The 13,997-nt window shown below is 40.3% G+C and overlaps 1 protein-coding gene across 1 annotated transcript in view; it reads left to right on the forward strand.

Moving 5' to 3' along the window:
• The window catches only part of plxdc2b (plexin domain containing 2b), a 226,447-nt gene that overhangs the window by 186,617 nt on the left and 25,833 nt on the right, over positions 1–13,997 (forward strand). Inside the window, exon 12 of the mRNA XM_007230313.4 lies at positions 10,571–10,609. Coding sequence (XP_007230375.3) covers positions 10,571–10,609 — 39 coding nt within the window. The remainder of the gene's footprint in view (positions 1–10,570; positions 10,610–13,997) is intronic.

Genomic DNA, 13,997 nt, shown 5'->3' on the forward strand with positions numbered 1-13,997 from the left:
AAAAATCTGCCAATGGGGTAAGCAACATTTTCTTAGTAAAATTTCTTACAAAAAGCAATGGCAAAGTCTCAAAATGAGTGAAGTAACACTTAAATCAAGCAAAACAAGTCACTGTTTTTGGACACAAGAATCAGAATAACTTGATTGCTGCTTTATTGTGCAAATTACTTAAAAGGTACAAATTCTAAGTAAGTAGGACAATGCTTAGTAAGACATAAAGTCTTATCAGAGAAGAAAATAAAATGTATTTCTTTAAATTTAGAAAATTTCACTTGCTAAGATTTAGTTTTTTGTGGTGCACCTATTTACTTATGTATTTAATTCTAGGTGGTGACCTTCTTTTGTCCAGGCAGTTTATATAATAATAACATAGTGATTTTGAACTGTTGAATAGTGTTGTTGTTGTTCTTGAGGAGGTTCTGGACTGGTGAGCACTGTTATACACTGTGTATGGAGTCAAGAGTCCAGAGCTCGGCTTGGCCTGACTCCCTGTGGTTTTCATCCAAACTCTCAATCATCAACCACCAGATTACATCTTGCACTACTACACCACTACACAACACAACACATCATATCCTTCCTTTGCTTGTCTTCTCTCCTGTCTGTCTTGAAGCTGTCAGCAGCTCTTGGTTGAAAGGTTTATTAAATGTTGTCAGGGCTGATGAATGTATGTCTGTGCGCAGGCGTGAACGCTGTTTACATTGTGTTTTTCTGTGACGCTTGTCAGTGTAGGCCGTGAATGCAACAGGGATGATGAGCTAAACGAGTCATAGAATAAAGGAATGAGAGGAGCTCTTTCAGAATGAATGCCCATAGCTTCAGTTCTTAAACAAATGCTCTCTGTTTCATCCTCCTCTCATATTTCTTTTGTGTTTTTAGATGTTTTTAGATCTTTCACAGTCTTGTGTACTACAGCACTTCGCTGACTGACAGCATTTAAGTTAGTGTGGATGAGTTAAACTCAAGCTTAAATGTGCTTTAGATAATATAGGGAAGCTAGTGTTTGTTCTTGATCAGCTGTTTTTGGTGTTTTATACTCAGGAGACACCACAGACACTAGTTAAATAAATGACACTGCGGCTTATTAGCATCCATTTCATCATTAAAGCCATTAAGCGATTAAGTAATAGCATTAGCAGTTTATTTTGTATGAAATTGAGTTTAAGAACTGTTGCCAAGGAACGAATACTCATACATATAACAGGATAGCAGTATTTAACTTGATCATAAAACATTACATCAGGAAAGCCAGTTTGCTAAACTCCGATTTGATACATTTCTTTGTTCACTGAGCTCATCTGCTAATAAATGAACGTTTGAAACTGATTCAGAATCCTCCCTCTCTTCTCTATGTGTGTAATAATTGCTTCATAATTGCTAGGAGCAGCACAAAGTTCATGAACAGCTACTCGTCTGAGTGGACCGTTTGAATTCACAACAGAAAGGCGGGGAACACACACTCACACATATACACACACATATACACACGGAGACACAAATTACCAGACTCAGATCAGAAGGTATGAGAGATCAAGTCCAGGTCAGGCTGGTGAACTTTTATAAAAGATGAAAGCTCTCTCTCTCTGTCTCTCTCTCGCTCCTTCTCTTTCTCTCTTTCCCTCCTCTTTTATTTATTTATTTATTTTTTTCCCTTTCTCTCTCTCTGGGCCCTATTTAACCGATCTATAGCTTACTAGTCAATTGCAGATTGAGCAGCTGGATTTAGGGCATGTCAATGTGTCTTTGGTTTCGTGAGAGCACAAAAATACACCTTGCACGGCTTAAAACACGCAATAGGCATAAACTAATTCTCTTAATTAATCATGGAATCATGGTTATGTTTTATATGGTGACACACCAATATCAAAAGTTGGGGGCAGAAAAAAAATTAACATGCGCGTTTTAACATTTTGCGTGTGTAAATTTACTTCTCGCAAGCGCAAATGTGAAACAAAAAAAGAAAAAAAAATGTAATCGTGTGCATGCTGAACAAAATTTGGCTCCCGAGCGATTTTTTTCCCTCTCAAATTCACATTTGTCGCAAATTGCCTGCAGCTTTTCTTTTTGCTCAAGTGTTGCGTGGGAGTGTTGAAAGGGGTGGTTTTGCCGGTTTGGGGCTGGGGTCAGAATCGCCTCCCTCAGCGAATGCTATTGGCTCGAGAGCAATATTTTGTTTCAGGTGAACACGTTCCTTTTTTTTTTTTGCTAACTAATTTTACATGAGAAGTAAATTTACAAAAAGTATGCCAGTAGTCATTCCCTTTAAGAGGCAGATGTTCTGTGGCCTTAGCGCGGTCGTAACTTAACAGCACAATGCTTTGTGCATCCCAGCAGAGGATACTGACCAGTGCGTTCATGGTGTGAAAGTACACCAGCAGCTCATTTAAGGAAACAGTAATGTTATTTTATTCTTTATTCTGTTTATTGTTAAGGTAAAAATCAGGTTTCGCTCACAGCGCGCATGAGGCACCTGTAGGAATGGACTTTTGACTTTTGACGATTGACTGTTGTCTAGGTTCATTTAGGTCAGTGGCACACCAGTGTTTTCTACCACAAAAATAGCAACATGCAAGAAATTTACCTGAACACACCTCGCTTCCAGACCGCCACACCCATCAGTGTAGATACATTTCTAAACTCAGACAGCATTTTAATGCCGCTAGAGCAAGGTGTGACTGTTGACGAGGTGTAAAATAGCAAAGAGCATCGTTGTGCACCTTTCTTAGGGTGTACAATAGGTTCCTCTGTCGTTTAGTTATTGTATGCTGCTCAGCTTAGTGCATGATCGCTACCCTAGCTGGCCTTAAAGCGTTGTGTGCTGGATATCAAGAATTTGGTCACCTTCATCTTGAAGTACAGACTACAACCACCTACATACTTGATGCATGTTGGTTATCTTCGTGGTCAGGCCAACACTGAGAACTCTATACACACTTTTTAATAGTGGTCATCAGTCCAGTACCTCCTCAAGATCAACAACCCTATTCTAAAGTCTATGCAAAGTCTGGAGAAAATAGACGACCATCTGGATTTAACTAAGAAGATCGGTAAGAGCTTCCCATCTGAGAATTACTGCATGGGTGATTATGTTTCAGTAACTACCTTGTATCTCCCTTTGCAAAAGGAAGGACAGATTGTTGTGGGAATTCCATCTCTAGGTTCTTGCTGCTGCCCTATACCTCTCTTTGCACGAAGGACAGAAGGGTCAGGCTTTCAGGATATTCAATATTCACATCGGTTCAATATATCAGTTTAAAAAAGAGAAAAAAGGTCTTGTGGATATTTGGTTACAGAATTTGAGCTGCTATCTTATACCTCCCAGTGTAAGAGGGTGAAACCGGTTACTGGGATTGATCAGCTGCCTTATAACACATTTAATCAGTATTTTGTGGACTACTGTATTTTTCACACTATAAGGTGCACCGGATTATAAGGCGCACTATCAATAACAGCAGATGAAGCTAAGTTAAGTAGCTAAACAAAACTGTAATTTTTAAAAGAGCATTTCAGACAAGCGCTGGATGTTAATCTACACATATTTCTCTCCTAAAAAAATATGTTTATTTGGGTGAGTAAAGCGCTTCAGTTTATTTTAAAGTAAGCTAAGATTTACAGATTTCCACTAAAGCTGGAGCATTAGCATTAGCGGCTAATGCCACCCAAGAGTGCTACACTGAGGAACCCTGAGTGTTCCAGTAAGCCAGGGTAATATTAGTTAGTGGTTCTTCCCATGTAGCTTGCTTTAACACGGTAAATGCATAGACTACAGTCCAGTATACTCAGCTCTGAACAGCAAAAGACCTAGCGCTTTGGTTAGCGGCTAATGCTAATGCTGCTCCAGCAATGCTAGCTGGGGTTAGCAGCAGGATACAGTCCGATTATACTCGCCTCTGGATGGTCAAAGAGATAGCACTTTGCGTTGTTAGCAGCTAATGCTAATACTAATAACTCTTACGCTGTACTTCAGCAGAGTGGCTTCGGAGTCGCATCGGATTACATTTTACTAAACTCAGCAGGTATTGCCACTGGGTGAAGCTAAGTTTAGTAACTAAACAAAACTGTTCTAGATGTAAATCTACACAATTTTCTTTCCTGAGAACTGTTTATTTGGTTGAGTAAAGTGCTTCTATTTAATTACAGTAAGCTTAAATTTACAGATTTCCACTAAAGCTGGAGCATTAGCATTAGCTGCTAACCGTTACAGTTAGCGGCTAATGCCAACTGACAGAGCTACACTGAAGAACCCTGAGTGTTCTGGTAAGCCAGGACGATATAAGCTAGTGGTTCGTCCCACGTTGCTTTTTTAACACGGTAAACAAGCAGACTACAGTCCAAAATACTCACCTCTGAACAGCAAAAGACCTAGCACTTTGGTTAGCGGCTAATGCTAATGCTGCTCCAGCAGTGCTAGCTGGGGTTAGCAGCAGGATACAGTTCGATTAAACTCGCCTCTGAATGGTCAAAGAGCTAGTGCTCAGCGCAGTTAGCAGCTAAAGCTAATACTGCTGGAGAACTAAACTGAAACTCTTTTATAATGCTGTACTTCAGTGGAGTGGCTTTACTGCTCCTACACCTGACTGGTAAAATTCATACATAAATCGCATCGGATTATAAGGCTGTTTTAAGCGACACTATGCGTAACTAGTAGTAGGAACAGGGGTGTCGCCATGTTTTCCTTTAAAATTTAGCAGGTCTCACCACTGGGTGAAGCTAAGTTAAGTAGCTAAACAAAACTGTAATTAATTCTTAAAAAAAAAAAAGTCAAACAATCTCTGGATGTAAATCTATACAGATTTCTCTCCTGAAAACTGTTTATTTGGGTGAGTAAAGCACTTCCGTTTATTGTAAAGTAAGCTAATATTTACAGATTTCCACTAAAGCTGGAGCATCAGCGTTAGCGGCTATCCGTGGTTAACAGCATGCTACAGTCCAGTATGCTCGCATCTGAAGGGCTAGCGCTCAGCGCAGCTAGAAGCTAATCCTAATACTGCTCCAGCAGTGCTAGCCGGAGTTAGCAGCAGGCTACAGGCCAATAATACTCACCTCTGGATGGCCAAAGAGCTAGCTAGAGCTTCACGTGGTTAGCAGCTAATGCTAATAATGCTAAGTGTGCCTTATAGTGTGAAACACAAAGTATCACAAGCGCTTTCTATGCATCTTAACAGAGAGAAACATATGGAACCTGTTTTAATATGTTTTTAGAACAGGCTATTCAAATCGAAGTTGAGACTAGTCATAGTCTTAGATCACATCAACCTTGAGTGAGTGTTGTATGTCCTCAGCTTGTGATAAGTTTTGTTAGTTAAGGGATAAGTAAGTAAATTATGGCGTGAGGCACCTGAAGCTGGTCAGACTCGAGTTTAGACTGGGGGAGACTGAGATATGCTGGCTGAGAGCTTCAAAGCACTTAGATCAATATGGGCTTCGGTAACTCTGACTAAGAGTGGCGTATAGCTTTACGACTAAAGCCAAAGCATAGTCAGAACTTTGAAGCCTCGCTGTTTTGATGCCCTTTTTACCTTAAACATTCATTTTCCATTATCCATTGCATTCCAAAAAACCCTGTTTTGTATTGAAAGATTATTTTAAAAAACTAGCAAAGCTATTTTTTTTATTATGTCGTATGAAACTAGATACAACATAAATCAAGATCTTATTTTAACTGAATTTTTTAACCTCCCAGTTCAAAAAGGGGACAAAGGTTTTCTGAATATTTAGTTACCATTTTTTTACACTATGAGGTGCACCGTATTATAAGGCACACTTATCAATTAATTATTTATTTTCTGGTGAATTTTATACATAAAGCGTAATGGATTATAATGCACATTTTAAGAGACACTATAAGGAACTTCTAAATCAGCAGGTCTCGCTGCTGGTTGGTGGGAGTTTAGCTAACTAAGTTAAGTAAAGCTAAGCTAAGGAAGCAAAACTCTAATAGAATAGATAAATGAGCACTGGATATTAATCTACACAAATTTCTCTCCTGACAACTGTTTATTTGGGTGAATAAAACACTTCTGTTTATTTCGATTCCCCAGTTTCTTCAGCACTAAGGCTGGAGCATTAGCATTAGCGGGCTAGTGCAGCCTGACAAAGCTACACTCAAAGAACCCTCAGTGCTCTGGTAAGCCAGGGCAATATTAGCTAGTGGTTCGACCCACAAAGCTTGTTGTAACACGGTAAACACACAGACTACAGTCCGATAATACTCACCTGTGAACAGTGAAAGAGCCAGTGCTTAGAGTGGTTAGAAGGTAATGTAAATGCAGCTCCAGCAGTGCTAGCCAGGGTTAGCAGCAGGCTACAGGCCAATAATACTTAACTCTGACTGGCGAAAGAGCTAGTGCGGTTAATGGTTAATGCTAATGATGCTCCAGCAGTGCTAGCTAGATTTAGGAGCAGGCTACAAGCCGATAATACTCAACTCTAAACGGGGGAATAGTGGTTTGTGGCTAATGCTAATGCTATTGCAGCCCCGGCGCTGGAGAACTAAACCGAAACTCCTGTATAACTCTGTACTTCAGTGGAGTGGCTTTACTGCTTCTTACAACCTGACTGGTTAAATTTATATATAAATCTCACTGATTATAAATCACACTGATGATTTTTGTTAAAATTAAAGAATTTTAAGTGTGCCTTATAGTGCAAAAACACAGTACTAAGTTTAAGCTGCTGTCTTATAGTTCAAGAAGGAGACCATGGTCTGGAGGATATTTGGTGACTGAGTTTAAGCTCCTCTCTTATTCCTCCTGGTGCAAAAGTGAAGCAAAGGTTTTGTGAATTTGTCTTCAAGCTGCCTAGTGCCTGCTGTCCCACAGCTCTTCTCCCTGGAAAGATGCTGTCACTGTACTTTTAAGACGGTCTGGTGGTGTGGGGTTTGTTCCCTATGACATTGCTGGAGGCTGTGTTGACTAATCTAACATAGTAGCCATGAAGGAGTCTTCTTTCTCAAGGACACTTGAAACGTGTAATTTTTTTTTTAATCATTCATTTGTTTTGTCAAGACTTGAGCTGGGTTACTTGAAGAAAATGTGATAGGTATCTTTGGGCTTTCTTATCAACTAACCCTCCCCCTGTGCTTCTCTGAGAGGATTTTGAGAAGTATTGATAAGGGTCCCCCCGTTAACTCTGAAAGCAAGTCCCTGATTCTCCACTGGTGTATGCGGTTGAGTATCCTGTTTTTTCGTAGGATTTCAGGGCAAACTTTAAAAATGTTTTTCTTTTTCTCTTGTTCTTTTGGCCTTCATCCACATAGCAAGGTGGAAAATGTTTAAGATCAACTTAATTTTTTTAGCTAATGCAGTGAAGTGGTCATCTGAACCACAAAAATGAAAAGAATAGCACCCTGATGAGGGAAATTAAAATACAGCTATGGAAACAAAAAAAGCGACCACTTAAAAATAATGAGTTTCTTAGATTTTACCAAATTGAAAACCTCTGGAATATAATCAAGAGAAAGATGGATGATCACAAGCCATCAGACCAAGCTGAATTGCTTGAATTTTTTTATTTGAGTGGCATTAAGATATCCAAAAGCAGTGTGTAAGACTGATGGAGGAGAACATGCCAAGATGCATAAAAACTGTGATTAAAACAGGGTTATTATATCAAATATTGATTTCTGATCTTATAAAACTTTATGAATATGAATTTGTAGGGGTGTGACGAGATCTCGTGACAATATTTCTCGTCAAGCTTCGTCGCGGGGGAAAAAAAAGAGTTTAGTGTGGACTTTTTAAGCGGGATCTGGCAACACAGCAGGAGTGCAACTACGTTCTGTTGGTGGTGTATGCGCACCCGGGAGGGGAGGGGGTGGAGGAGATACGTTCTGTCATTACTAGCCCACCGCGCTCCGCAAAACCAGCAAGCCGATTGGCTGTTTCTCCTGAGAAAAAAAATATTTGCGGCTTTCATTTGGCGCCCCCTTTAGTGCAGCGCCCCTATGCGTCGCATTTGCTGCATACCCCCTTTTCAAGTTGTATGTCTGGCTGCATTTTGGCTCCAGAGGAAACAATAAACGGTAACAGAGTGACCAAAAAGACACAAACCATATGTAAATACTGTACATAAATCCTACACGTGACTGTTTCATAGGCAGTTGTACTAATCCCTTAACTCTGTACTGTATTAAAAAAATGTTCTGTCCATGTTTGCACTTCAAGCATAGTCTTAATATGACTGGTTATGGTTATGCATAGTTAAATTACAAGAGATTTCGGAGAAAAAAACACAAACCAATTTATTCTTATTTCTATTTCTTATAAAAATCAATGTGTGAGAGAAACCAGTCTGTTAAGTTTGTGTTAAATGATTTTGTCAAATAAAACTCTAGTTTTCAAGCCATTTTTCATTTTTGAGGTTTGCTTTAAAATTTTATTTTAAATCTCGTCTCGTCTCATTCTCGTGAACCCAGTATCGTGTCTCGTCTCGTCTCGTGAGATTAGTGTCTCGTCACACCCCTATGAATTTGTTTTCTTTGCATTATTTGAGGTCTGAAATTTCAGCCATTTTCTGCAAATAAATGCTCTAAATGACAATATTTTGATTTAGAATTTGGGGGAAATGTTGTCTGTAGTTTATAGAATAAACCAACAATGTAAATTTTACTCAAACATAAACCTATAAATATAAAAAAAAGTCAATGGAATGGCCAAGTATATCTCGAGACCTAAACTCTATTGAGCACCTCTGGGGCATCCTCCACCAGCTCCATAATATCATAATGGAGGAGTGGAAGAGGATTCCAGTGACAACCTGTGATGCTTTAGTAAACTCCATGCTCAAGAGAGTTAAGGCACTGCTGGAAAATAAAGGGGACCTCACAGAATATTGACAATTTGGGCACAATTTGGCCACTTTAACTTTATTTGGCCATTACTTGCTTTGGTTGCCATTGGTTTAGACATTGATGGCTGTATATTGAGTAATTTTGAGGGCACAGCACATATACACTGTTATATAAGCTGCACACGGACTACTTTACATTATATCAAAGTGTCATATATGCAAGTTTGTGGATTCCTAATTGCCCCAATAATAATTATCTTTGTCTCTTTCATTGGTGCACACCCGCTCTCACTCTTTCTCCCTCTCTCACTGCCTCTCTCTGCCTCTTAATCTCTTTCCTTACTCACTTCCTCACACCTTAGTCTTTACCCCTTGATCTCTCTCCTCCTTCTTCTCTGTGATAAGTCCGTTCCACCCTTTTTACAGTTGAAATCCTATCTCTCACTTCAGAAATCACACCAATTCTGAGCCCTTCCTTGAATGTACCACACACAGACACACAGAGAGACACACACACATACACACACATACATATACGTGAGAGGTGGAGAAGAATACAGAATGCAGAAAGGAGTGAAATTGATTTGAAATTAGTCAATTTCGCACCGTGATGATTCATTTCAATTTCACGCTTGAACTGTTCTAGTGTCGCTCTGTGGTACAGAACATGAAGATACAGAGAACAAGGAGAACAAGATGAAAAAAAAACACACACACACTGATATTGACGTGCCTAGAGAGAGAGAGAGTTTCTGTTTAATTATAGCTCGCTCTAGTGTCTTTCCAGGAAAGTAGTTGACTCAGAACTTCCATTTCTCATATTTTCAGTACGAGTACGTCAATGTTATTTTTTTTATTGGACTTCCAGAGAGGATGGAGGCCATCTAGAGACAGATTAAGCCCATTTAGGCTGTCAGTTTTGCTCTTTTGGACTCTTGCCCAGCGTTTACACTGGCAGGCAACAAATTGCTCACATTATCACAGCATACAGGTGTTTTTTTAAGCACGCTTGCGTGGCCAGTTTGCATGCTGGCTAATCTAGCACAGTATTTTTCTTGTTTGACTTGTCCCTGTATGTGCAAATGTGCGTCACATAAAACAGGAAAAGCAGAAATGGCAGTTATGAGAGTCACGCTTATATAATATCACGCTTTTGAGAACATGAACAAAAGTTTGTTAGGAACTCTTAAAACTTTATGAATTTGGGACACAGTGTGGTCCAGCGGTCTAAAGCGCTGCCACTATGAGCAGGAGGTCGCAGGTTCGAACCCCCGCTCATGCAGCTTTGCCATCAAGCTGCCGGCACTCTGAGGGAGCAAAATTGGTCCTACTCAGAGACTGTAAAAGAATATGGACGCCGTGTCGCTGTTGTGTACGGGATCGAGCTCGAGCTCTACAACAGATCATGTCTTTATTAGTCCAAAGAGTTTGCTGGCCCAGTTGGTTTAGAATTTCGGTGAGAAAATCTCAACTCAATTTGTCACTAGTCACTCTGTCACTAAATCACATGTATTCCCAATGACTGGAAATGACTGGTCACTTTTTATCGCTATGTTTCCTGCTAGTACACAGGGTTACCTGTGCATGCCTGTGGCGAGCCAACACTTAGACAGTTGGGCCACCCAGGAGTCTACTGTGATAAAGAAAAGTTTCAAACCTATTGTGTTTTGTTCTCTGAACATTTTTCCCTAAATGCCACTGGCCTCTGAATTATGTATTATAATTGTTTCTTTAGTATAAATCTTATGATGTCTATTTCTCTTTTTTTGTTTTTTTACAGATGACACCAAGATTGCCCTTCATCTTAAAGACAATGGAGGTAGGATCTTGACAGTATTACCATCAGTAGCATTCACGTGGTTTAGTGTGTGTGTGTGTGTATGGGAAACAAAGAGGGGGAAAGTGTTCAGTTCAAATGTCCTTGTCACACTCAGCATGTCACAAAACAGAGCACCTGAAAAAGACCTTGGTCTCTTCTTGCTCTGTTTGTGTGTGTGTGTGTGTGTGTGTGTGTGTGTGTGTGTGTGTGTGTGTGTGTGTGTGTGTGTGTGATAAATGTGTGTCTGTATGTGTGGCGAATCCAAAATTCCAGGCCTGATCCCTTGTCCATTTTTTGTAAGGCACACAGCCAATTCATTTCCTCATGCTGGAGTCAAACACACATTCCTTATCATACCTCTCTCTTTTTTTCTCTTTCTCTACCCCTCTATCCCCTTTACTAATGGCATCCTGTTCTTTTTTCTATTATTCTCTCTGCTCTCTTTCTCTCTCTGTATCTTTTTCTTCTTCTTCCTCTCTCTCTCTCTCTCTCTCTTTCCCCCTTTTTCTGTCTGTACCTTATTTTGTCTCAATATTCTTCTTTGCCTTCTCTCTGTCTGCTTTCCCAGCTAAGAGAGAACATTATAAGAACATATAGCAACATTCCAGCAATGTTAGCCTATAACAATACAGAAATAATGTTCCAGAAACGTTCTGAAAATGTGTCACATAATCACAATGTCATTTGAACACTTCTCACATAACATTCCCAGATAGACAAACACTAACATTCCCTAAATTAACAATCAAAGCATTGACAAAGACTCTGAGTGGTCCAGCTGGATATGCGCTACCACTTTGATCAGGAGATCACCGGTTCAAATCCTGTTTATGTAGCTTGCCTTCGGCTACTGGAGCCTCTAGAGAGCTCTCTCTGGGTGGGTAGATGGCGCTCTCTTCCCACATCACTACAAAGTAGTATATCATGTATCGGAGGAGGCATGTGCTAGTCGTCCGCTAGTGATAGGGGGCTAGTGAATGCAGAAAAAAAATAAAAAAAACATTGACACATGACATTGCAGCAATGTTGCCAGAACATTTAAAAATGTTAAATAAGATTCATTCTAAGAATTTCCAGAAAACTTGACAGATAACTTTAATGTTTAGAAAACATTCTAATAACCAAAAATTGTTATCTGGCGTCACTCAATAATGACTAATGCCCTCTATCTTCCTATCTTTCTGCCTGTGCCCTCACTCTCTCTCCTTTTTTCTATCAGCACACACTGCTATCTCTCAATCTTTCCAACGGCCTTTTCCCTTAGTCTGCTCTCTCTTTCTCTCTCTCTCTCTTTTTTCTTTTTTCTCAGCACACCCTTGTATCTCTCCATCCTCCCCACTGCCTTCTCACTGCCCTATTTCTTTTTTTTTTCATTTCTCTCTGTACCCCTTACATTTCTCCATTAGCCCATTGCCTTTTCACTCTCTTCCATGTCTTTCTTCTCTTTTTCCTTTTCTCTCAGCACACACTATTTCTTAATAGATTTCTTTAAGTTCCTTCTATCTTTCCTTCTTCTTTCTGTTTTTTATTCTCAGCTACCCTTTATAAATCCATCTGCCTTCTCTCTCTCTCTCTCTCTCTCTCTCTCTCTTCTCTGTGGAAGCTTTAGTGTGATGGAGCTCATGTGGTTTTGATTAGGAGCACGTTCAGTGTTTTTTTCCTGCACTGGGAAATGGCGAGCTGGACAGCATCTGAAGTTTCTATCACTAAAACAGAACGATGCACCGGCAGCCAAAACAGCACTGCCAAAATATCTGCCTCTCCCTGTTTCATTCTCTATTAACCCAGATAAAGTGGAGTTAAAGTTACTGTTTGTGGGATAAAGTTGTATGGAGTCATGGAGTCAGGCCTGATTTTAAAGGAGAACGAGCACAGTTCTATCTCACTGAAGAAGTGAAGTTCAGGCACATTCCTCTGGCTTTATTCCTTTTCCTGTAAAGTAGCTGCTGAGGTTCTCGCCATCGAGGGATTTAATAATTTTCCAACTTAAGTTCAGTTCTGCTCTTTTCCTAGTTTCCATTTCTCAACATCTCCAAAGAATCCAGTAAATAGTAGCAGAGCACTTTAGTAGAAACCCCTGATTAGTAGTTAATACAGCCAGTGTCGGTGATCAGCATTGGAATTGACAGCGATATACAACCTGGTCGGTATCAGTAGTGAAACTGACATGAAGCCTCTTCAGGGGTCATCCATGACACTGACAGTGTTGTATAGCCCTGTCAGTTGTCAACAGGGGCACTGACATACATCCTGGTCAGTAGTCAGTATTACAATTGACAGTCAGCCCTCTCAGTGGTCAACAGTGAAGCTGACACTGATGAACAGTCCTGTCAGTTGTCAACATTAACACTTCACAATGACGTACGGCCCTGTCAGTGGTTAGCGTTGACACTGGCACTAATGTACAGCCATGTCAGTTGTCTGCAGTGGCACTGACATATATCCTGGTCAGTAGTGAATAATGGTGAATAGTAGTAGATATAATGGCAGGTCAGTGGTCAGCAGTGACACGGACACTGATGTACAGCCCTGTCTGTGGTCAATACAAAATAAAATAACATTGCTGTTCCTGTTAATAACCTGCTTACAATCCTTCACAGCATGAAGGCGTAGGTCAGTTTCTGCACCGTTAAAATACCACATCTGCCAAAGTCAGTGCACACCTGGCTCTTAAAGATAATGGCAAATTGATTGGTTTGTTTTATGTTATGCCCAAAACACACCCGTGATAAATTAAGAGAATTAATACATGCCTTTTGTGTGCTTCTAACCACGCAATGTGTACTTTTCCTGCCGTTATGATAGCAAAGACACACTGACACACCCTAAATCAAGCTGCTCAGTGCACAGTTGATGGCTCGCCTATAGATCGCTAAACTGGGGCCCCATGTCTTATATAGCACAGTGCTGTTGTTGTTGTTGTTGTTGTTGTTCTCACTTCGCGTGTGTAATTAGGGGTAATTAGTGTTTATGGTTTGGGAGGATTAAGAGGAGGCAGGAGAGGCAGAGTGTAAGAGGGAGGGGAGCAGTTTGTAGTTTGTAGTCATTTTGGTGCTAACAGCTTATTTTCGATAAACGTCTTAAAAATGCAAACGGCTGACTGAAAACTTATCTGAGGCCGGCAGAAGGTGCAGGTAAAGGACTTTTTTTGGGACGTGGAAATGAGTAAAGCTGTCCTGTGTGACTGCACTCAGCTTTGATAGAAGTGCAGCGCTGCCTTCAGGAGCTTCTGCTGGTTCGCTCTGAACACAGAGTGTATATTTAGGCAGCTCACTTTGTGCTATGCTAACAGTGCTGTTGGATTCGCTAGCTTAGCTCTGCTGCCCAGGACTGACTGTTCTCACCAATCCCATTAAATGTCTGTGCTCTGTGAGGGTGTGTGGCCGTG

Source organism: Astyanax mexicanus, chromosome 8 (genome assembly GCF_023375975.1).
Source record: "Astyanax mexicanus isolate ESR-SI-001 chromosome 8, AstMex3_surface, whole genome shotgun sequence".
Taxonomy (NCBI): domain Eukaryota; kingdom Metazoa; phylum Chordata; class Actinopteri; order Characiformes; family Acestrorhamphidae; genus Astyanax; species Astyanax mexicanus.